The following is a 25,047-nucleotide window of genomic DNA, read 5'->3' on the forward strand; positions in this document are numbered from 1 at the left end:
AGAGTAACTTAACACTTGTCAATGTGTGTTTAGTATTTATTTCAGTATTAACTTTAAAAAAAGGTAGAATGGTAAACCTTGAAACATCCAAAGCATTTTAAAGCATAAGATTAATTTTTTGGTGTATTTTCTATGGAGTGATTGTATGTTTTATGAGTCACAAAACCTTTTTGAATTACTGATTTGTCACTAGCATTTACTGAGTACCTACTATGTCCTAGGCAGTGTTCTAGACACTGGTGATAAAGGCAGTGAACAAGAAAAAGTCCCTACCCTTCACAGAGCTTATATTAGATGTATCCAAGAGTCTGACTAAAAAAAACCCAAAAACCCCAAAAAAAGAAAAAACGAACATTGAAATGGTAAGGCTTTGATGTGCAAATACAGATTTTGAACTTCCTAATTAAAGCCTCTTAGTTTTATTAATAATGCCCATAAGCTTGAGTACATATTCAGCAAATTAAATGCACTGAAGTAGTTTTTAGGCTTTTCTCCCGGACAAGAAATATTTATGTGATTGAAGTACTAATTTTAAAAGTCATTAAAATTATTTAATTCACTACTGACTGAGTCTAAGCACAACATAGTATATTCATATTAAAGGGTATTTGGGGACTTATGATTTATAATTTCCTTCCTGATATTTCTGACACTTGCCTTTAAGATTTATAATGTAGATAATAATTAGATAGAATTGCTTATGCACATTTTCATGAATGGAGTGTTAGATCTTACTGATTTTTATTGTATATTTTCTTGTACATTTGTGTCTGAAATTACATTTACTCATATAAAATCATTTGCCTGCAGTCTTCTCAATATATAGTCCATAAAATATAGATGTTTGTGTCTTTTAACTTAATGAGATCTGCCTTTCCTCTATCAGTGGATTAGACTAAATGAGTGTATCTTCTATAATTTATATCATGATTTAAATAGGATATTAATTTTTGTTGACGAAACACTAGGCACCAGCAGTTTTATGTAGCCCATAGTTTTAGTTTGAACTAGCTAGAATCCTCTAGTGTACAGTTTGACGAGTTTCATCTCACCTATTTAGGCTTTTTGGTGGTTTGATACTTGACATCAAAAGGAAAACACCTTTTTTCTTGAGTGACTTCAAGGATGCATTAAGTCTACAGTGCCTGGCCTCGATTCTTTTCCTATACTGTGCCTGTATGTCTCCTGTAATCACTTTTGGAGGGCTGCTTGGAGAAGCTACAGAAGGCAGAATAGTGAGTACAAAGATTGGTAGTGGCCAGGCTCTTAGCTCTTCAGAGGCAAGTGTCTGTATGCATTTGTCTCACTATTCATACTTTCATTTGAAGAGTCTACCCACAGCATGATTAACCTGTCCCAAAGCAGACTTCCCCCAAAGGTAATTGCAATGGAAAACATGGGGGAGCCATTTGAGCAGGAGAAGATGCACAGTTGAGGTAAAAAAAAAAAAAAAAAAAAAAAAAAAGAAGAAAAAAACGAAAAAGCAAAGAAAAAAAAGTTTATCCTGGCTTGCTGGATGAATGGTTTTATAAATTGAGTAAAAGGCTTGTATTGTCTCTGTTGTGGGGAGTGGGGAAGGGTTGGCGGTGGGAGACAAATTGAACTGATGCTGGGTGGGTCATGGGTGGGGAAATTTATCAACGGGGGCTACTTGATACCCTGTAAGGCAACATAGGATTAGTTAGAGCCATGTGATTAATATTAACTCATCACCCCTGGTGGGTAGGCCCTGACTTGACAACTAGACTTTGGAAGTTGTAGACAAATGGTGGATTTTTAGTGTTGTTTATTTTGCTGTTATTAAATTTGTGTGAAGGTAGATAACATTTTAAGTATAACTGAAAACTTAATCCATATTTTGATATGACTAAAATGAAAGTTTTTATGATTTTTTTGTTCTTGGTAATACTGTATAAGGGATTGTGGGAGGCATGATAACAGAGTATTCAGTGCTTTGTAAAATCTTGAAAGACTTTTTGTTTATATACATTTTAATGACATGTAAATGAGATGATCTGTAATTCTCGAGTGTATTTTATTTAATTGTATTTACTCTTGGGAGGAAATACATTTTTTACAAATAGAAGATTAAAAAAATAGCCAAAAGCTAAGTAATGATAATTATTGAATTAAAATACTTTGTGAGCTGAACATGAGACAAACTTGACAACTGAAATTTCCTTTGAAACTCAATTTATTTTTGATTACTTAGATTCTTTTACCTTATTCTGCAATCATTGTATCAGGGAATCTATTTTTAGTAAGTTGCTTTTATGTGCTGTGCTGTCTCAAACTGTACATGTAACTCTGCTGGTCCTCCTGGAGACGTGTCTTACCTGTTAGCATCACGGAGATGCTGCTGCTTGCTTTTGGGCTGTCCTGTGCTGTCTGCCCTTCTTATCCCACTATTTAATACCACGTGTGTGTCTTAGTGCTTTAAGGCATCGGAGGAACATAGACAGGTGTGAGATGGATCCTAACCGAAGGGAAAAAGATAAGCTAGTGTCTGCGTAGGTAATACATCACGGGGTGCTGTGCCACACGTGAGTGAGATCAGGAAGAGCTGTAGCAGCCGAAGGACCAGGAATAGAGAGACATAGCAGTATCACAGAGGAAAGTGATACGGAGATGATGCATTTGTTTTCAGGTGCTTTATTGGAACCTTAAGTTCCAGAGTTTGTAGAGTGGTAAGGAGGAAAAATAAAGGTTAGGAATAGATGAAGTTAACAAGGGAGAGAATTTATAGTGACTGGAAAGGGAAAAAGTAGGAAGTTACTTTTTGGTTTGTGGACTAGAGGAAGAATGAGAATGAAGAGGAAGATAGCTCCGCAGATTAGCCGCGGGAATGTCAGAACTTCAAAAGAGGATTCAGGATGATGTAATCTTGCAAAAACCAAAATAGAGGCTTTGAGAAAGAGGAATGAGGAGCATGGCGTGGTGAGTGCCATGCAGTGGAGAGGTGTAGTGCGGGGAAGATACTGGTAGGGCTTCTCATGGGTGCAGTGGAAACTTCTGAATGTGGTGAGGGGAAAGCAGGGTGGTGGGGCTGTGATTTCTTTAGGGAGAGAGACCATTCAGTTTGGGGATGAACATAAAAACAGTTGAGAAATTAGAAAAAGAATAGATCTGGGTGCAGGAACCAGGAAATGTGCCAATAAGGGGTTGGGAGAGGAGTGGCGGAGTGGTGAAGGGAAGGTCTTCATGTGGCAGGTTCTGCCTTTTCAACATGTTGGGAAGGGAAACTAATTTTGTGCCTATTCCCCCCCCCGTTAGCATTTTTTATTTGCCATCTCCTTGCTTCTCTTCTGAATTTTTTGCTTTCTATCTCTGGATACTATTTAGACATTTTTTTCTGCTTAAATTCATTCCTAAATTATACATATTCTAATTGAGTTAAGGATTTTATAATGGCTTAGCAGTTAATATGGACACTTTGTTTTGCCAAAGATATGTGAGTTTGATCCTATTTTTATAGTAATAGTTGAGTAATGTTTTTACTGCATACTATTATTTTTGTGATTTTGATTTTGGAAGATTCTGTTATTGCTGACGATGAGATTTACTGCCATTTATTGAGTGCATTCGGTATGGCAGCCTGTAGGCTTGCTAGGTATTTTCACAAACATGGCTTCATTAAGTTCTCTTGGCTATGGTCACTCCTATTTAAAAATGAGAAAGGTTGGGCTTGAAAAGTCTGAGATACGGCTATGGCTTAACGTCTAGTAGTAACAGGTCTCCTGCTCAAATCTGGTTCTGAAGCCCGCTCTTGCCTGCTGCTGTGCTGCCTCCCAGGTCCAGGAGGGGTGTTTCTCACAAGCTTCTTTTCCTTGCCTTTACCAATGATGGGCTTTTCCTCTCTTGATAGTGCCTACCAGTTGACCTTGATGTTTGTAGATGGTAAACTGCTCTTCTCTTTCTGATCCCGCCCCTCTGTCTAGTGGCATAGCCTGTACCCCTTACCGTCTAATAACCTAATCAGTTAGGAGGTAATATTCACAGTGCTATAGAATCGACATACTAGTTTTGTTTTAAACTTTCCTGAGTCTTTCATTTTCTTATTTTATGTTTTTTACCAAGCTTTAATAGTAAGGTACTTCTTCATTTAATGGTTGCTGTGAGTTTTTTAAACAGATTTTCCATCTGTTTTAGGATAAAAGCATTTTATTTTTGATAATCTGTTGGTTAAGCCCATCATATAAGATTAATTTCTTTAAAATGTGTGGAAAATTGCTCTTTAGAAATCATTTTGAGAACGTTAGCATCACTTGTTAATTTTTTTTTAAAGATTTTATTTATTCATTTGAGACAAAAAGAGAGAGAGAGAGAGAGAGAGCATGAGCAGGGAGAGAGGGAGAGGGAGAAGCAGGCTCCCCACTGAGCCAGGAGCCTGATGTGGGACTCGATCCCAGGCCCCTGGGATCATGACCTGGGCTGAAGGCAGACGCTTAACCATTTGGGCCACCCAGGTGCCCCAGCATCACTTGTTAATTTCTGATTTATTTATTTGAAAAAGTTTTTTTGTGCACACCATATGGAGTATTTACTATTTTTTTTTAAGTGAACTATTTGAGACATAACAAAAACATCATCTTTGTACTCCCCACAAGCTTAAGAAATGAAATACTATAGATAGAGTTAAAATCTCTATGTCTCTCTTCCATTTACTCCTCCTTCCTGGCCTCCCACAATGCTGTGTTTTGAATAAAGGTTGATTATAGAAGTTTACTTTTAATATGAAAACAAAGCAATTTTCCCTATGTATTTAAAATGTATTTGTAATTTTCCATATTTAAAATTTAAATTTGACTTAAAAGTTGTGTCTGCTTTATATTTTTAACTACTTGATTAGTATTTTTATTTTCCAGATGTCTTAAATGTATTTTAGTAGGTTAGAGATATGTTTATGATGTATTACTTCTATTCATTTCTTTTTCCTTAAACAGAGTGCAATAGAGTCTCTTTTTGGAGCATCATTAACTGGGATTGCCTATTCGTTGTTTGCTGGGCAACCTCTAACAATATTGGGGAGCACAGGTCCAGTTTTAGTGTTTGAAAAAATTTTATTTAAATTCTGCAGGTACGTAATTGTTATTTACCTATCACATGTGTTTACATATGTGTATAATTATATTGTTTATTAACTTAGTTAAAAGTGCATTATGTATTTAGTAGCTGAAAAGGAAGATCTGATCAATATATATGTATTTTCAGTATTTTGGGGCTACTGTGTGGTTGACCCTACTCTGGTCCCTGCCATCATTCCTACCCCAGTCACCTTGAGTATAAAATCGGTGGACTTGAGTCCTGGTCAACAAATCACTTGGGCAATAAGAATCCTTTGTTCTAGCAAATTGCAACCCACTAAGAAGGTGTTAATCTAATTGTTGATTAGTAGGTATGTTGGTCTTATAAAGGAATTTAAAAAAGAGGTGGATCTTGGAGGTTCAGTCTGACTTTATCAGTCAGGCCTGTTTACCAGAAGGAACCGTAGCTGTCTGTTGAGGTGTCCGTCTCCACTGGCAGGGTTGTTCGCAGTGGGAATCAGAGCATGGTACTGTAGCTGGTAGACTTGGGATTTGACATGGTCAGTACTATTCCTTTTGTGAGACAAATGTAGTTGAATATTTTAGCCTGAAACAACTTGATCCTATTAAATATTTGATGCATCTATCTCATCTTGTTCTGATTCTTTCCTCACTGAACAAGCTGATTCTGATTACAGTGTGGCATGCTAGCTACATAGACTAAGAGAGAATGCAGTGAAGTTCTGGACCCTGTGGTCTTAAAGTAATTTCTTACGTGACATTGAATTTAAAAAATGAAGTCACTTTCTGCGGTGACACTGGTGGTAGGGATGGCATTGGTGGTGGCAGTGAAGGGGACAGGGGGATGGTTACTATGTTGACATAGAGCTTCTCGGTCTTCAGAGAGTCACATCCAGTTGATCTATAGAATGTACATCTGTCATTTACTCCTCAGAACTGATTTCAGAGTGAGGTCTTTATTTTTGAAATATATATTGCCTGGTAGACTTTCACTGTAAATCTTTTATATAAGTAAAATATAACCATTATATTCTGTTATCTTCAGTTACAGCAGAAACATACAGAGTGCTTTCTTTAGTCATTATTGTTATCCTGTAATTTGCTCTTTTTAGGAATCTTATGTTTTTATACTCTTTTTATTGCCTGTTATGAAATTTTAACTAAAGATATACATTGCCATGTGTGTATATTTATCATGTCCACGTTTTTTCCCTAAACAGAGATTATCAGCTTTCCTATCTGTCTTTAAGAACCAGTATTGGTCTGTGGACTGCTTTCTTGTGCATTGTTTTGGTTGCAACAGATGCGAGCAGCCTTGTGTGTTATATTACTCGATTCACAGAGGAGGCTTTTGCGGCTCTAATTTGCATCATATTCATCTACGAGGCTTTGGAGAAGCTCTTTCATTTAGGAGAAATATATGCGTTTAATATGCACAACAATTTAGATGAACTGACCCACTACTTGTAAGTTTTTCTGTTTTCCCCAGTAGTAAAATGTATTTTTGCAGAGATGTCTGAGCCAAAAAAATGAATTTTTTTTTGCATTGTGATGCTCATTGTATATCTTGCTGTAACTACCCAGCTAGCCGTATGGAGGTTGACTTATTTGTTACAGATGAGATTTTACCAGAGCACTCAGTGAACATAAATACAGTTGAACAAATTCAGTCATTTTTATTCCCTGAAACAGCTTATTCAAGTGTATGTATTTTTGGTCTTCTGTTTGAATCAATTTAAATTCAATTGTTTGGTAACTAACCACCATCTGTTTGAATCAGACAATTATATTAGATCTTGTATTCTTTAGCCAAATCCTGAATGTAGGATGTAATGTTTCTTATATTTTTCTTTTTCTTTATATATGTGTGATATAACTGGGATTGCCTATATATACATACAGACACTTAAGATTTTATTTATTTATTTGAGAGAGAGAGAGCACAAGCTGGAAGGAGAGGGAGAAACAGACTCCCTGCTGAGCAGGGAGCCCGATGCGCCAGGGCTCGATCCCAGGACCCTGGGATCATGACCTGAACCGAAGGCAGATGCTTAACCAACTGAGCCTCCCAGGTGCTCCTATTTCTTAGTTTTTCATGTTTTGCACTTTCATTAACATTTTTGAAGTCTGATAATTTTTATTTGAAATTTTTAAAATATAATTTCAGTACACTCATATGCTGTTTGGTGCAGTATTTTCTTTGTGATAAGAAAATCATGAATTGAAAAAGACTCTAGAATAAAATAAGATTTGAAAAGTAATTATAATAGTTAAGAAGGTTGGCAAATATATTCAATAAAGTCAAATAGGTTATTAAAAATAAATGTATCTAGGTAGATAGAGGCCTGTATTTGCTGTCTTGAGCAGTCATGCTTGGTGTAAATGTGATCCTGCATTTGATCGACGTACATGGAGAAAGTGGTTACCAACAAACAAGGATACAGTTCCCTCCTTCTGCCTACCCAGACCCCAAATCCCTGTGCTCTCTTCCTTCCCTCCATTCCTTCTTTGCATACTCAACTTTGATGGACAGAGTAGGGAGGGATATGAAAATTTCTATGAGACATTGACCTATTTGAGGAGACTAGAGACACTCTGATGCCAATTCTGTTTTGTGCTATCTTCTTTGCTCTTAAACTAGTTAATTTTTTAACTGTTATTCTTGGTTTTTGTCTCTTTCCCTACTCCTTTGACCTTTATGAAGCATGGCTTTTATAGCTGGTGTGCCAATCAGAACAGCGTGGTTAACTGAGTAATTACATGTGATCATGATTCGTTCAGCTGACATCCTGTGAGCATTTGCAGGCACTGTGTTAGTGGTGTTGCATAATTCATATCATGTGTGACTTAATTATTCGTATCATAGCCCCTTTTGTGTATGAAGAAACTCAGCCTCATGGAGGTTAAAACCTGCCTTGGGTCAAACAGCTAGTAAGTGATAGAGCGTGGAATGAATCCAAAGTCCATCCCCTTGCCTGTTCTCAAAACAGCTCATAATCTAATTGGAAATATTCCTATGTGTTTCTTCTTTTTATTTTTTTATTATTTTTCTTTTTATTTTTTAAATTCACATTTAGAGATTTCTTTGTGTATGCTTCTAGCTTTTCTTTAGGTGAGCTAGTTCTGGATATAAACTGAACTCTCTGATCTCCTTAATGACCTTCCTAGTCCTGTCCTGATGAAAAACCATGTTTCATTTATTTCTTTAAGATGAATCTTAAGATCAGCAAAGGATGAGCATGAGTAGGTAGGGCTCGTCAGAGTACAAAGCATTAGTAGGAGTATTGCTTTCTTGGGGAATCTGTTTTGTGTATGTGTGGGTGGGGAGGCAAGAGCAGCTCCCCTGGGGGTTAAGTAGGTAAGATTTAGTGGAGAGTAACCTTGCTAAACATGGTGGTATCTTGTCATATTTTTAAAGGGAATAGTACCCCCCCCCCCAAGGGATATATCTAACAGGTTTCATTAAGATATTCTGTAAAATACCATTCTATTGATATTTATTAGTTATGTTTTATTTACATAAGCCAAATCTTGTTCCATTCCATTGTTTCTGATGTGTTTTCACTTTCTAGTCTCCATGCATTGCAGCATGGGAAAAAGTTTAATTAAAAGCTACCACAGGGGCGCCTGGGTGGCTCAGTCTGTTAAGCGTCTGCCTTCAGCTCAGGTCCTGATCTCACAGTCCTGGATCGAACCCCATGTCTGGGTTCCCTGCTCGGCGGGGAGTCTGCTTCTTCCTCTCTTCTTGCGCCTCCCCCAGCACATGCTCTCTCTCTCTCTCTCTCTCTCTCTCAAATAAATAAATAAGATCTAACAACAACAAAAAAAACTACCACACTGTGTGATTGATTTAATAAAATGTAAACATGAAATGCAGGACCCTTAAAATTTTATCCTTTTCTCGTTTCTCAGATGTGTATGTGTTGAACCTCCTAACCCTAGCAATGAAACTCTAAAAATATGGAAGGAAAAGAATTTAACAGCAGATGATATTTTCTGGGGGAATCTCACTGTTTCTGTGAGTACATGATGAAATAAAGGATTTTGCAAATATTAACCTAGTTCTTTAGCTTTTTATGAGTAGACCTATGATGTATTTTCAGAGTGTAGTGTTGTGTTGAGCAGACAGGAGTTACCACGTGTTTATGTATCATGTAGTAAAAAGTGTAGGCTGAAAAGAATGAACCTGGTAAGGGGGATAAAAATGGACTAAATGTGACTTCCAAGATTTAATTATTAAAAAGTGTGAATATACTTCTGGTTTCTAATTCCATGTAGGTTGATAAGTTCAAAGGAAGTGTCTGCTAGGACTCTGGTTGCATATACTGGAGTTGACAGAACAGCCAACATCTATTTGTCCTGCTCTCCGTGTATCTGTTATCTGCTCCATGAACATGAGATCATGAGTGCTTTCCTAATGTCCTCGATGTCAAACTGAACTTTAACTGTGGTCTAGTAGTCTACTCTGTAGTCTTGTCTGTAGAGACTACTGTAACTTAAGCACCTAAGAAAGGAAACAGGACAAAAACACATAATGAGCACCTACTGTATACTGAGTACTATCACATATTCTTGTATTCTGTTGGGAAATGTTGTCCTGGCCCTAGAATATCTGTTTAGGGCAATTCCCAGATTGGGCTTTGGGATTAAGACATAAAGTGATTCTGGCAATATCAGTTAAAACCTAGATCTCTTCAGCTTCTCTGGTGCTTTTTATATCATATAAGCGATTGCAAGGCATTGTTTTCTCACTAAAGATAATAGTTATATTATTGGAAGGGTATCATATAATTGGAAGGGTATCGATATATCATGGGAAGGGGTACCATCTGCAGTTTTATCTCACTGATAATTTAAGTCTGTATGGTCCAGTACAGTAGCCATTGGCCACATGTGTCTATTTAAATTTAAGTTAAATACAATTAATTAAAAGTTCAGTTCTCAGTTGCATTAGCCATGTTTCAAGAGCTCAGCCAGTTCGTCTGGCTGCTACATTGGACTGTGGAGATATAGAAATTTCCATCAGCACAGAAAGTTCTGTTGGACACTGCTGATTTAAAGCATATTTATATATCAGTAATCAACTTAGATTAATGCTTGACTGTTTTATATTTAAAAAGTCAATTTTGCTATGAAAGAGGTAGAGTTAATAGAGGTGCTCAAATGAAAGTGATCTGTTAAAAAAACCTCATTTCAAGTTGAATAGGAGGTCTTGATATTATAGATATAATTCTTTTGTGTGTGTTTTCTTGATATTCAAAAGGCCCAATGTTTTTGTTTTTGTTTTTTAAAGTTACAGCTTTTATTTTTGTGACCCATGTTGTAAATTTGTACCTTTACTAATCTCAGCAGTTAGAAATTGAGAATAATGGAACCTTTGACTGTTTTTCTCTTGGTAAACCTGAGTTGTGTTTGTTAAAATGAGTCTCTTTAGAATTAAGTAAGAGAAAAATGATATTAGTGGCATGTATCATTGTTAATCTCTGGTTGCCTTTCAGTATTTTTTCCCCAAAAGGAAAATTAGGTCAATAGATTTCTATAATTGCATTATGCCATATAATTGATTACGATTTTTTTTTTAAATAGAACACTATTTGAATGGTTGCTTTACTGCTTTTAATCCCATGGTTTTGAGTTAAGTTAGAAAAGCCAACCAGTTTTTATTCCTGATTTGAATTTAGCACTATACCATTTTTTATTCAGCATTGTAAATAAACGCAGTAGTAATTTTCTGTCAGATGCTTTTGTTTTAAGCGACTTGTTTAGAAGTAAAGGAAAGATAGTAAAATTGTGGACCAGCAAGAATGCGTACAAAATATTTGGGAATTGCTATTCACTCTGAAGCATTCACTAAAGGGAATATGGAATTAAAAGGAAAGGACTGTGTGGTGTAACTTGGCAAAATACTGTATTTCAGTTCAGTGACTTAAGATACACATATTTTTCAAACTGTAACATCTCTGAACTCAGGATATGTTTACAGTTGATGGATGATATGTTAAAGTTGACTTGGCAGTGTTTTCTCTTTCTGAGTGAAATACAAAATAATGGCATGTCTTCAATCACTAGCATCTTTGAGTCAGTGGAATTCATTGGTAATTTATTAGATACCTGAGAATCTTCTTCATTCTCTCCTTTTTCTATTTTTTTTCTCCTTTTTTCCCCAGGAATGTAAAACCTTTCATGGTGTATTTGTAGGATCAGCTTGTAGTCTTCATGGACCTTATATTCCAGATGTGCTGTTTTGGTGTGTCATCTTATTTTTCACAACATTTTTTCTGTCTTCATTCCTCAAGCAATTTAAGACCAAGCGGTATTTTCCTACCAAGGTAACTGGGGTGTGATTTTGGAGTCCTGATAATATTCATGTTTTTAGTTTTTGTTACCTTGGCTTATTTCAGAACAGTAATACATTGTTTGGGGTTAATAGTTGATATCAAATAGTTGTAAAGAACTTATTTATAGTGAAAAATGTATATTACATTTCTGAACTAATACTAAGAAGATAATGGTACCATGAGGAATGGGATGGTGGTATGTTAGTTGTGAAATGTGTTTCTTTTTAGAAACCTTACTCACACTTTCTAGTGCCATATTTTAATCTGACAGATGAGCATTATATGGAAAGGACACCTAGTTTTTCTGTGTTTATTTTAACATAATCCCTTTAATATAGGTGCGATCGACAATCAGTGACTTTGCTGTATTTCTCACAATAGTAATAATGGTTGCAATTGACTACCTTGTAGGAGTTCCATCTCCTAAACTTCACGTTCCTGAAAAATTTGAGGTAAGGATTAAAATATTTGGGTTATCTGTTACTTGGGAATACCAAACTATTTTAAAATTAGACAACGTTATAGGAACATATACATATTTTTTCTGACATACATAAAAGATGACAAGATGTGAAGAGACAAGTGAACCTATTTAGGAAGTAAGCAAGAAGGTATCAGAGTTAGTCTCATCAGGGAGAATGAATGAAAATACTCATGGTAAGTACTTGGGAGTCATTTAAAAAATTTGACCCTGCTGTTGTAGCTGGAGTTCATGATGTATTTTCCAGGCAAAAGAAACATTCTTTATTCCTTTATAAGGAAGTGACTCAAACTTAAATTTAAAATTGTAACAAGGAGATCCTAGTTAAATTTCTAGTAGGGTGGTGTATCTGACAGTAAATGGAATGCTCTGTGTCTCATTTTGCAGCAGAATCAGGAGAGAATCAAATATATTCTTCCACAAGAAAAATGATACTTTTCTGACCATCCAAGAGCTCTTTGCATTCAAGAATTGTTTTCCCTTTTAAGTAGGAATTGGTAGCTTTTGAATAGTTTCTGGAATTTCCTATATTTGAGTATTTGTGTCACTGGTTATGTTTATCTTTATAGCAAATTATATGACTTCTTTTAAAAACAGAAGGTTTAAAGGGGATTAGAAATAAGGAATAAAATGAATATAATTTTAGTCTGTTTTATTTCTCACGGGAAAAAATTATTTTTAAAACCAGTAGTCTCCAAAGTAGAGTGCATGGGTGGAAAATGATCCACTAAAATTATATAGAAGGTCTACTTATATTTTTATTTAAAAATAAGAAAAATTTAGCTTTATACTTACTATATGAATTTTACTATGGAAAACCATTAGTAACCTAACATATAAATGCGTATAGAGCCATTGAGTTTACTCAATTTTATTAAAAAAATTTTTTTATTGTTTTGCTGCTGGAAGTATATAATAAAATTTGGATACCTTTGTTTAAAAGCATAGATATTGAGCCACTAAAGATTATTGGCCATTAAAAGATGACTATATGAAAGTCTTTTTTTTTTTTAACAAGTCTTTTACCAAATGAAACTATTAAGTTAATATTGGTTCAAAATATTGATGTAATTTCCCTTAATCCTGGGCCCAGTTCCTTATTTTCATCCCTAAATATATTTTTGTTATTCATTTATTGATCTAGCTTTCAAGTAGCAAACCGATTTCAAGGGGCATAAAATATATTTGGGGAAGTAAACCAAGGAACACTTAAGAACTTGTGCAGTGTATAGATAAAATATTTTTATTCATGTACAGTTTTGAATATCAAGCAGCTTAGTGTGTATTGGTGTGGGAAAATTGGAATACCTGCATTTGAAAATATTAAATGTTCCTTTTGTATTGACAAATGTTTTTGTGAAGAAAAAACAGGCTTACAGTGAAGTTTAGGTCATGAAAACATGTTTAGATTTCAATATATCCAGTGCCCTCCCAAGAATATTAAACTCCTAGGATCTTTTAAAATTTTTTGTTATAAAACAAATTTTACGTTACAGCATTGGAATGTATTTGTGTCTGATAAAGTGCCAGATATTTGTCAGTAGATGCTTTGGGAAAATAGGTCCTGAAGCCCCAGTTCTGAGGTAGTACTGAACCTGCCAAGATAACTAGTCTGTAGAATCTTCAAAGCAGTTTAGTTTAGGAGTTGATCTAGTAGGTAGATTGACCTCACTTTATTTGAAGTAGGTTAGGAGCATGTTGAAATGACACTCTGCTTCACTTACCTATTTGTCTATAACAAACCTCCCCAAACATAAAGTCTGTAAAACAGCAACCCCTTATCTGTTCATAAATCGGTGGCAATTGGTACTAAGCTGGTTTGGGATCTTTGATGTGGCTGCGGTCATCCATTGCTTTGATGGGGGCAATATGTCTTCATTCCCATGTCTGGGAACTCAGATCAGATGGCTGAAGCAGCTGGGGTAACTGGCTCCCTTCTCTCTCTCACCACATTGTATCTCATCCTCAAGAAGGCTTATCCAGGCTTACTCAACAGCTTAATCTCAGGGTTCCAGGAAGGTTAGAGAAGCTGCAAGTTCCCTTGAGATCAAGACTCAGAAGTCACACAGTGTCACTTTGGCTTTATTTTGTTGGCTGAAGTAAACCATAAGGACATCTAGGTCCAAGGGGAGGAAATGGATTCCACCTCTAGTTGGAAAGATTGACTTCATGGCCAAGGGACCTGCGTCGAGGGATGGGAAGCATTCTTGTGCATATAATTCACCATCCATTCCAAGATTTAATCTAGTTCTTTCTAATCCCTTGGAATTTCTTGGAATAGACACAGCCTATGTTGCGAAAGTTTGGTGCAGTAGGAAGAAACTTCTTTCTTTTTATCTTTAATTTTTTAACAGCCTACTGATCCAAGTAGGGGCTGGATCATAAGCCCATTGGGAGAAAATCCTTGGTGGACTTTATTAATAGCTGCTATTCCAGCTCTGCTTTGTACTATTCTCATCTTTATGGATCAACAAATTACAGCTGTAATCATAAACAGAAAGGAGCACAAATTGAAGGTAATTTTAAAATTTTGTGTCAGGTTTTGTAATTTCTTTGAGTTTGAGGTATTTTCATAATGACTGGAACATTAAAAGATGTGAGATCAAAATTAATTTCTTCTCTGTTTATAAAATAATACAGAATTTTAACCTGAAAGAACAGTTTAGACTTATAAATATTCATGTTCTTTTCACTTTTCAGAAAGGAGCTGGCTATCACCTTGATTTGCTCATGGTTGGTGTTATGTTGGGAGTTTGCTCTATCATGGGACTTCCATGGTTTGTGGCTGCAACAGTGTTGTCAATAAGTCATGTCAACAGCTTGAAAGTTGAATCTGAATGTTCTGCTCCAGGGGAACAACCCAAGTTTTTGGGAATTCGTGAACAGCGAGTTACAGGGCTAATGATTTTTATTCTAATGGGCCTGTCTGTGTTCATGACTTCAGTACTAAAGGTAAAATCTCTTTATTGCAGTATTTTAAAATCTTTTTTGTCATAAAATTATACTTGGTTGTATGAAAATGAAACATGAAAATATCTAAAATTAGTTTCATTTCCTGGAATTTACTTGGAAAATAATATTCTGGTATATGGTGTTTAATATGGGAGGCATTTCAGTGTTAGATGTGTCCATCTTAGAAATACTGTAAAAGGAGAGTAGTAAAGACTATAGAGTTTTGGAAGGAGTTAATCCATGGCTTAGTTATGATCTAAAAGAGGAATATACCCAGAGGATTTTATAGGAATCTTAGAGGAAGTAATAGTGAAATATGTCTGACATAGTTATTTGACCAAAATGTGAAATTAATTGCTATTAATTAAATAAATGTATTCTTTCTGATCAAGTAAATGAATTAAAGGTAGTAGCGCTCATTAGAAAACAAAAACGGGGTGCCTGGGTGGCTCAGTCGTTAAGCGTCTGTCTTTGGCTCAGGTCATGGTCCCAGGGTCCTGGGATCGAGCCCCACATCGGGCTCCCTGCTCGGCGGGAAGCATGCTTCTCCCTCTCCCACTTCCCTGCTTGTGTTCCCTCTCTCACTATGTCTCTGTCTGTCAAATAAATAAGTAATCTCTTAAAAAAAAAAAGCTAATATAAATGAAGCATGCAAGAAATTAAACTTTATGTTAAATATTTTTAAGTTACATCTGGTTTTTACTATACATATCCTAATGAATCTAGTGATTAAAAGATATAATAATAGCAAATGTAGCAAAGTATCTAATCTGAAATTTTCTTTTCATTGTGGAAGAGCTCAACTCCATATTTTCCCTTGGTGGTTTAGTTATTGCAAAGAAAACTATTAAGTAAAGAGTTGTGTACATTTATAAATTGGAGGAAAAACTTGGAGTGTGTATGTATGTTATTGTATTAACTAAAAAAGTTAAATACTAGAGTTCTTTGGCCTTCATCTTATGAACTTTCTAGCAACTGACTGATTCACCAGATATTTGTTGAGTACTTACTCTGCTGTTAAGACTGAGGAAATAATAATAAATAGGATATATTATTGTCTGCTTCTCAGAACTTGGCAGTCTAGTTGGTGAAACAGGTAGGTAAAGGGATGTTCACTGCATTGTGGTGAGTGTATTGTTAGAAGTACTTGACAAGAGAGGAGAGAGATTTGGTGCACTCTTACGGGGATATTGTCCCTTACTAAGGAAGGTTGCCTTTAAAATTTTTTAAGTATTGACTGTATATAGGCAGAAAAATTCAAATAGAACATCAAGAAAGCCCTAAGATGAAAAGTTAGTCTCCTTATTTTCCTTTACTTTCCAAAAACAACTCTCCAGAGGTAAACTCTTTAACTTCTTTGTTTTTTTAAGTTGTATTGGTGGTTGCAACCATTATAGTTTTATATATTTTTATAATTTTATTTTTTGCTTTATTATTTTTACACTGAGTCTCTTTACCAGACAGTGATTCTCAAAGTTTAGCCTAAGGATGACCTCTGGGAGTCCACAAAAGCAAAAGTATTTGGGGAGCATGTCCTCAGTATACCTTTGAGGAACATAAAGGGGTCCTGAGACTAAATACCTTGGGAGTGTGTCATGTAAGGTCGGATGGTTTATGAGGATTTAGCACACTAAAGTGGCCACCAGCCAGTCTTTTTTTCCATCACTTGCCTTTGGTTGACTGTGTTTTTAGTTTTATTGTAATGGTTACCAACATTTGCATTTTGTGTTATAATTAGAATTAAACTGTCCATTTTTTCTGTAAGTTAAATTATAAAAATGTAAACCCTCTGGGAACACATAAGCAGTATTATGATGGTACACATGTGTTCACTGAGGACTAAGCAGTCTGATCTGCCTGAGTGGAGGCAGAAATATACCCTATTTCCCTAAGCTCCTATTGCTGCCTGAAGAGTAACTGCCCAAGCCTTAGGACCCAGTAAGTTTTCTTAGCACCTATTACCTTCCCTTACTTTAAAAAAAGAATTGCATATACTATTTCCCCTTTTTCTTACTTTTTTTTTTTTTTTTTGCATTGCTAAAGGAATTCCTAGAGTAATTTTTTCATATGTGGTGCCATGGGTGGTAAACCTTCAGAGTTCTTTCATGTTTCAAATTATTCTCACGTGTGACTGATAGATAGACGTACGTTTCAGTGTTCAAATTATTTTTCTTTGAGTCTTAAAGTCATTGTTTCCTATAGACCAGTGGTCCGAATAAAATGTCTGATACCTATTTGGTTTTTGTAATTTCAGAGGCATTTTCTTCATTTCTAGAAGCTACCAAAACTTCCTTTTTACTCCTGGTGTTGTGCAGTTTCACTGGGCTGTTCAGGTGGATGGATGGATAGGGACTTGGGTTCACCCTGCCGCGCTCGCTGTGGGCCGTTGTTCTCTGCAAACGTGTGCCTTTGATTATGGGAGTGTTCGGCCAGTGTTTAATTTCTCTTCTCTCTGTTACATAGTTCTTCAACTTCAGGTAGACAGATATTTTACCTTCTGGAAATGTTCTCACGTTTCTATCCTGTGCTCTCACTCTTAATGAAAATTTCCTGTTTTTCTTAGATTGATCTTAGTCTCATCAAAATCATTATTACAAAATTAATTATTTTGATAATTATATCTTTAAATTTCTAGAGGCTTTTTTCATTCTGATTATTTATTTTTCCTAGCATTCTGAAGTTGCTTTATGGATAAAATATTCTCCTGAAATTTCATGAGGATACTTAATTAGATTTTTAACTTGTTTTCTTCTCTTCCTGTAGTACTCTTTCCTCCTAGGTTTCTTAGGAAGGACATACTCATTTGTTCAGTAGAGTGTGAATGTGGTTTTCCTCTGTAGCTGTTAGGTCTTTTTTCTTTGCAGTTCTCTTTCTTGGTGGTGAGAGTGCTGCTTGTGGTTTTTGAGTAGGTGGATGGAGCCTGCTAATGGCTTTCCTGTTGGATGCCTAGGCATGGTAGGTAGGCAATTGGGATCCCTCTACCTGCCAAAGTAATAAGGACTTTCTTTGGGAGTGGAGTTCAATTATTATATCAGTAAATGGTACTGTTGTATAGTAGTTACTATATGGTAGTGATAACAATAATAATGACTAATGCTTTTTAAAATTTTTTATTGTTTTTATTTTAATTCCTGGCTAAAGCTTTTGATTGATAGGCAGGCACTATGTGCTTTTCTGAGTATTTTAGTATTTGAGATCCTTTAATCTTCATGCAATCTGTTACAGAAATTATGGCATAGAGAGGTTAAGGCTCAAGAAGAGGTTAACTTCCATTTTAAACCAAGCAGTCTGATTGTAGTACTCACATTCTTAACCACTGAACATTCTCCCGTTTCAGGAAGAAACATGTAGGAGATAGACAGTTTTTCAAGGAGGCTCTTGTTTACTAGCCTTTTTCTTATTTATAGAAAAGTTAGATCTCATCACTGAAAGATCTTTTAATTATGTCTCCATAGGTACTCACTATGTTTTTGTGTATTTTATTGCTATGGAATTGTTTTAGTAGCATGGGTTCTAACTGTGGTCCTTTTACTTACAGTTTATTCCAATGCCTGTCCTGTATGGTGTTTTCCTTTATATGGGAGTTTCCTCATTAAAAGGAATCCAGGCAAGTCTTAAGTAGTTAATGATTTTGTAGAAAAACTTAAAACATATTTTAAAATTGCAAAGATTGTTTTTATGATCGTAGTGATGTATTCTCAATTCTGATACTCTGGGAGGCAGGTTAACTGATGACTTCAAATCCACATTTTCCAAGTGATTATTGCTTATTACACATTTTTCCCTCAGTGAGCTCATGAAGGAGATCAGGAGATCACCCTTACCTATTTTTAGTAGAAGCCAATGATTCTGTAACTATTGATAAAGACTAGTATAGTAAGAAGGGGACATGTTGAAGACTGGAATGGTTAATACTTGCCATTTGTGTGGTACAATACAGTTTATAATGCCTAGTACACAAATTATTTTCTGTGATTCTCAAAACATTGTTAAACAGCAGTCAAGGAAGAAATATTAATTTTGTCACCTGGGAAACAGAAATAGAGGGACTTACGGACGGTTCTTAACCAAGTAAGCAATGGAGCCAGGGTTAGAACCCAGTGATTTCCCTACTCTGTTTGTGTTGTTGATAATAATTCCTGGAAAACAACATGATAAAATTTACTAAGTTCTTCATGTAAAACATTGGGCTCCGAAAGCACTGTTAGCACCACGTGGCCACCTCCTGTCAGGGAAAGCTGACAGCTGGTGCTGACAAGGCTTCTCAGAGACAGCATCTTTACTTTTTTCAGTAGTCCTGGATCTCCCCTCCACTGGTCAAGGAGTGATCTCGTTAACTCACTTGATTTTCTTTTTTTAACTTTTTCTTTTACAACTTTCGTTTACAATTTTGTGAGATCTTACTCCTGGTTTATAAATGAAGGAACTAAAGTTCAAAAAGACCAAGGAATTTGCTCATCGTTTCCTTTTCATTGGGTGAAAGTTTAGTAATTGTTACTTCAGGCTATTTTATAGAATTGATAATGTTAAAGTTGGAAAGAACCTAGGAAATTGTGGCTCTCTTATTGTACATATTACAAAACAAGCTCAAAGAAAGTAAATGCCTTGTGCAGTTGATTATAGCAGATAAATTTATTTACATATTTTAATCCTGCAAATTAAGACATTCTCATTTGCGTTTTCTGTTTAAATTAATTGCATTCAATTAGAATGATTGCCTTGGTTTTTGCTCCTCTCCTTGGGTCCAGATGTTCTGTATTGAAATATTCTGTACTATCAGAACATATCAAGGAAGTAAGAGTTTAAATCACAAAACGCTAAGGTTGTATATAATTTCCTAAGTAGCAGAAATGATACTTTTGTTGAAAACTTCTTCTTGCTTTGTTTTCCATTCAATACATAGTTTTTTGACCGTATAAAATTATTTGGAATGCCTGCTAAGCATCAGCCCGATCTGATATACCTTCGTTACGTGCCTCTGTGGAAGGTCCATATTTTCACAGTCATTCAGCTCACTTGTCTGGTTCTTTTGTGGGTGATAAAAGCTTCAGCTGCTGCGGTAGTTTTTCCCATGATGGTAAGGCTTTTTTTTTTTTTAACTTTTTCAGACTTTGTCACTAGTTAATAACACTCCTGTGTGTTTCAATACTATGTTACTAATGTGTATCTTAGTACTATGTATTAGTAATATTTATATTTAAGAAAGGGAATAGCCCATTTTAAGCACCTTAGGTGTTTTGAAATATGAATTGGCCCTTTCATAGCTCTTAAACCAGTCACTTTAGAAACTGAATTCGCTTTTTATTTTCTACATTTTTGTTTGTTTTTTAGTCCTTGGGCTATAGAATGCTGTTTTGTATTTTTAAACAACTTTAGAGTTTAGGACATTTATGGGACAAAGGTGATAACCAGATGTAAAAAAGCAAAGCAACTGGAACAGCTTAGTTCTTTAATAGAATGTTTCAATACATCTTTCTCAGAAATTAACAGATCTAGAAGTTAAAAAATAATAAAGATTTTAGATGATATTAATAAGACAATATGGTTCACTGAATTACCACAGAATATTGCATTTTGCAAACAGAATATTCATCCTTTTGTAAATTCCATATAAACATTGGCTATGTACTTGGCCACAAAGAAGATATTAAAAATTAAAAAGCTATAAAATTATGCAGGTAATTACATTTCCTGATCACAAATAAATTAAGTTACAGATGAATAATGAAAAGCACTAAAAAAACTGAAGTATTTAGACATTAAATGCTGAAATAATCCCTGGGTTGAAAACTGAGTTAAAAAAAACATTGTAGGTATTGCAGCAGAGAATTTTTAACCAAGTCGGTGAGAGACACCTAAAGCTCATAAGGAAAATGTATACCCTTCATTACATATATTATTCAAGAAGACTTAAAAAAGTGCAACCAAATTTTTTATTTGTAAAAATCAATAGTGAATAAACTCCTTCCAAGCTTGAGTAAAGAAAAAAAGAGAGCAAAATATACAAGATTAAGAAAGAGAAGAAATATGTAATCACAGCTGTGAAAGAGATTTGAGGGGCTTTAGGAAAATACTACATGAATCTATAGGAATATTGTACATCTAGAGTAGAGGTTGACCAACTTTATTTCTGTAAAGTGTCAAATAGTCAATATTTTCAGCTTTGTCACAAGATATATAGGCACTTCTATAACAGGAGAGAAATTTCCATAATTTCTTATTGGTGAAATCTAAAAAGTAATTTTACAGTTTTTTAAAATGAAAGACTACTCCGGTTTCGTCTTGGGGAGACAAACCATGAGAGAATCTTAATCTTAGGAAACAAACTGAGGGTTGCTGGAGTGGTGGGGGGTGGGAGGGATGGGGTGGCTGCGTGATGGACATTGGGGAGGGTATGTGCTATGATGAGCACTGTGAATTGTACAAGACTGATGAATTTTTAACCAAGTCTTTCACAGCTGTGATTACATATTTTTTCTCTTTCTTAATCTTGTATATTTTGCTCTTTTCTTCTTTACTCAAGCTTGGAAGGAGTTTATTCACTATTGATTTTTACAAATAAAAAATTTGGTTGCACTTTTTTAAGTCTTCTTGAATAATATATGTAATGAAGGGTATACATTTTCCTTATGAACTTTAGGTGTCTCTCACAGACCTGTACCCCTGAAACAAATGTATTAATACATTATGTTAATAAAAAAATTAAAATGAAAGACTACTAATGAGAAGAATGGAATTCTTTTTCATTTAGGATAATATTTCACTTGGCTGAGGCTGAGGTTTAAAGTTAGTGTTCCCTGTCAAATCAATTCCAAATGTGCATCTTTAAAACCTATTTTAGGTCACAGGCCATACAAAACAGATAGGGCCAGATTTAATCCAAGGGCTGTGGTTTTCCTGCCACTGATCTAGAGGAGATGGATTATTTCCATTCTATACACGCATTTCTGAGAATTAACCCAAAGAGAAATATAAAATCTATGGATATGTATAACTCAGTTGCATACAAGAGACTGGAAAAATGGCCAAAGATCTGCCCTTGGATCACAGGCCCAGCTGAGTTTTAAGAACATTTAATTCTAGTACTTCTTGAATTATTCTAGACCAAAGGAAAAGATGGAAATGTCTGCATTTTTTCTCATGAAACACTAGCAAGATCTTAATACCAAAGCCTAATAAAGTTGTACAAAAGAACGATGGTGACTTCTCACTAATATAAGTGCAAAAAATCTTAAGATATTAACAAATAAAGAAATTTACAGTGTTTCTACAAGTAATATATCATGATTAAATAGACTGTGATACTTTAGCAGCAAGTAAGAATTACCAACATAAAGACAGAAAGACTTATAAAATTGCAGTCTTTGTGAATAAAAATTTGTAACTGAGTTCTAATATAGGGAAGTACACTATTACTGTTGTTAATTTGATATGAAGGTTCTAACTGTGATATAAGAATAATACAGTATTTGTTATAAGGAAGAGATAACATTATTTGTAGATAATGTGATTGTTTGCCTATTAACTCAAATGACTCAAATGAAAAAAGACTAAAAGTCCCTAATAGAATTAGTAAGAATGCTGTTAGAGTGGGTGGTTACAAGAAAACTCATTGGCTCACCAAAAGAAATTTATTATAATGATAGCTTTGGATGCTAGAATTTTGAAATCAGGGTGTGGATGGGGCCATGCTCCCTCTGTACTCTGTAAGGGAACCCTTTTTTGCCTCTTCCTAGCTTCTGGTGGTTTGCTGAAAGTCTGGCATTGTGTTGCAACTGTATAACTCCAAACTGCCATCTTATGTAGTTTTCTGTGTATCACTGTGTCTTTATATGACCATTTTATAAGGATACTGGACATACTGTTTTAGGAACCCACCCTACTCCAGTATGACCTCATCTTAATTTTATCTCCAACAACCCTATTTCCAAATAAAGCCATATTCTGAGGTACTGGGGGTTAGGATTTCAATGTATCCTTTCATGGGGATACAATTCAATCCATAATAATGTTGAAGTACATAAAATTAAGACCTGAACAAAGAGGAATGTATATCATGTTCTTTGTTTTGCATACTTAGTAATGTAAAGATGTCACTTCCAAGTATGAATTTTATGAGTTTTATTTGCGTGTGTGTTTGTGTGTATTTGGGGAGGTTGTTGTCAGTGTGAACCGGATAATTTTAAAGCTTATAGGGAAAAATAAATGCCAGAGTCATAAACAACATGGATGGTAGAAATGTTCTGTATCTTGTTTGGATGTGGGTTCCATGAATATGTATGTTTGTCAAAAGGGTCAAACTGTATATATGGTATTTTTCTATTTTACTGTATGTAAATTGCATATTAATGAAAAAAATAAGGATATAATAAATACCAGAGGAATAACAAAACAAAGCTAATTAAGAATTCCCCGTTGGGTCTGGGGTGAGGGACTTGATTGTTCCTGTGCTGATACCATGCTGTTGTGATAACTAAATATTTAAAAATTGCTGTCAAATCAGTGCAGCTAACACAGTATGGAATTGGCATGGGAACAGACAAAAATCAGAAAAATAGACTAGTGAGTCCAGAATTCATCAGAATATATGAGAACTTACCACTCGAATACCATGAACAGATCATTTCATTAAAGGTGATAATTCATCTATGTGGGAAAATTTAGTATATAGTCTTAGAAGATTTGACTGTGTATGGGAGCTAAGGTTGGTTCTGTAACCAATACCATATTCAAAAAGAAACCATAAATGAATTGAAGATTTAAATGTTAAAATGTAGTAGAAAATTTTGAAAAATATTTATATAGTCCAGTGATTAAGGGTAACTTTTCAAAGAAGATAGGGAAACCCAACTTTAAAGGAAAGATGTATTTGACCACATGATAATTAAATGTTTTATATGAACATAGTAAAATTGGATTGTGAACTGGGAGAAAGCATTTGTAACATATAAGGCAGATAAAATGCTTCTATCTGAACTACACAGAACTCTTATGAATTCATGAATAAAAATCATCAAAAGCAATTGAAAACCAGGCAAAAGATAGTAATAAGAAAATGGTAAGAACAGAAGAAACCCAAATGGCCAATGGACATTTGAAAATATCTTCAACCTTAGTAGCAGTTAGAAGAAAACAAAGTAATGGTATATCTTTTTCATATATATGATTGGAAAATCTAAACCTAATATTGGCAAATGGGTTCTCTAATGCATTGCTTAGGAGATTTTTAAATTTATATCTATTTAGGGATGCCTGGGTGTCTTAGTCAGTTGAGCCTCCTACTCTTGATTTGCGCTCAGGTCAGGAGATCGAGCCCTGCATTGGGCTCTGTGCTGGGCGTGGATGGAGCTTGCTTAAGATTCTCTGTCTGTCCCCTCTTCCCCCCCCTCCACACTCTCTCAAAAAAGAAATACCTGCCTATATAATGTATGTAATTTAAAGTCATCATAAAAATTAATAATCTTGTACTGTGAAGATACCATGCTTAAACTGCTTTATAATTTTATGCAGAATGCAAGGGATTTATATAGGAAGAGGTTAAAAATGCCATTTCTTTTATATGTTTTCTTTGAGCAGGAAGCTTGAAAGATAAATGTGTGACTCAGTTCCTTTGAAATAAGATGGTGTATGAAGTGATTTTTATTTTTTAAAAAATTTATTTGAGAGAGAGCACGTGTGTGCACTTAGGGAGGGGCAGAGAGAGAGAGACTTTAACAGTCTACTTGCTGAGCGTGGAGCCCGAGATGGGGCTCATTGTCATGATCCTGAGATCATGACCTGAGCTGAAACCTAGAATCCCAATGATTAATTAGCTGTACCACCCAGGGGCCCCTGAAGTGATTTTTAAATAAAATACATGAAGTACTTTTTTGTTATTTATGACTTGATACTATTAGATGTTACTTAATAGTTTCTCCCCCACTTCTTTAAGGTTCTTGCATTAGTCTTTGTACGCAAACTCATGGATCTGTGTTTCACAAAGAGAGAACTTAGTTGGCTTGATGATCTCATGCCAGAAAGTAAGAAAAAGAAAGAAGATGACAAAAAGAAAAAAGAGAAAGAGGTAATTTACGCTATTCACTTGTTTAATATTTCGTACCACGTAGCAGGCACTCTCGTGGTCACTTTACAGGAATCTGCTCCTTTAGTCCTCCTAAGAACCTTATTATTATGAAGTGTAGGTACTTCTTTTATTTCCAGTTTACAAATAAGGAAACTGAGGCAGAGGTTA

The 25,047-nt window shown here is 35.1% G+C and overlaps 1 protein-coding gene across 4 annotated transcripts in view; it reads left to right on the forward strand.

Annotated features, from left to right (window-relative positions):
• SLC4A7 (solute carrier family 4 member 7) overlaps nucleotides 1-25,047 on the forward strand; it is a 103,154-nt gene that overhangs the window by 66,862 nt on the left and 11,245 nt on the right. For all 4 annotated transcript variants that reach the window (XM_027587930.2, XM_027587927.2, XM_027587929.2 and 1 more), the window contains 11 exons: nucleotides 1,061-1,235; nucleotides 4,944-5,077; nucleotides 6,266-6,511; nucleotides 8,958-9,063; nucleotides 11,213-11,374; nucleotides 11,722-11,835; nucleotides 14,219-14,380; nucleotides 14,565-14,816; nucleotides 18,355-18,423; nucleotides 19,720-19,893; nucleotides 24,748-24,879. In XM_027587930.2, coding sequence (XP_027443731.2) covers nucleotides 1,061-1,235; nucleotides 4,944-5,077; nucleotides 6,266-6,511; nucleotides 8,958-9,063; nucleotides 11,213-11,374; nucleotides 11,722-11,835; nucleotides 14,219-14,380; nucleotides 14,565-14,816; nucleotides 18,355-18,423; nucleotides 19,720-19,893; nucleotides 24,748-24,879 — 1,726 coding nt within the window. The remainder of the gene's footprint in view (nucleotides 1-1,060; nucleotides 1,236-4,943; nucleotides 5,078-6,265; nucleotides 6,512-8,957; nucleotides 9,064-11,212; nucleotides 11,375-11,721; nucleotides 11,836-14,218; nucleotides 14,381-14,564; nucleotides 14,817-18,354; nucleotides 18,424-19,719; nucleotides 19,894-24,747; nucleotides 24,880-25,047) is intronic.

Source organism: Zalophus californianus, chromosome 1, assembly GCF_009762305.2.
Source record: "Zalophus californianus isolate mZalCal1 chromosome 1, mZalCal1.pri.v2, whole genome shotgun sequence".
Taxonomy (NCBI): Eukaryota; Metazoa; Chordata; class Mammalia; order Carnivora; family Otariidae; genus Zalophus; species Zalophus californianus.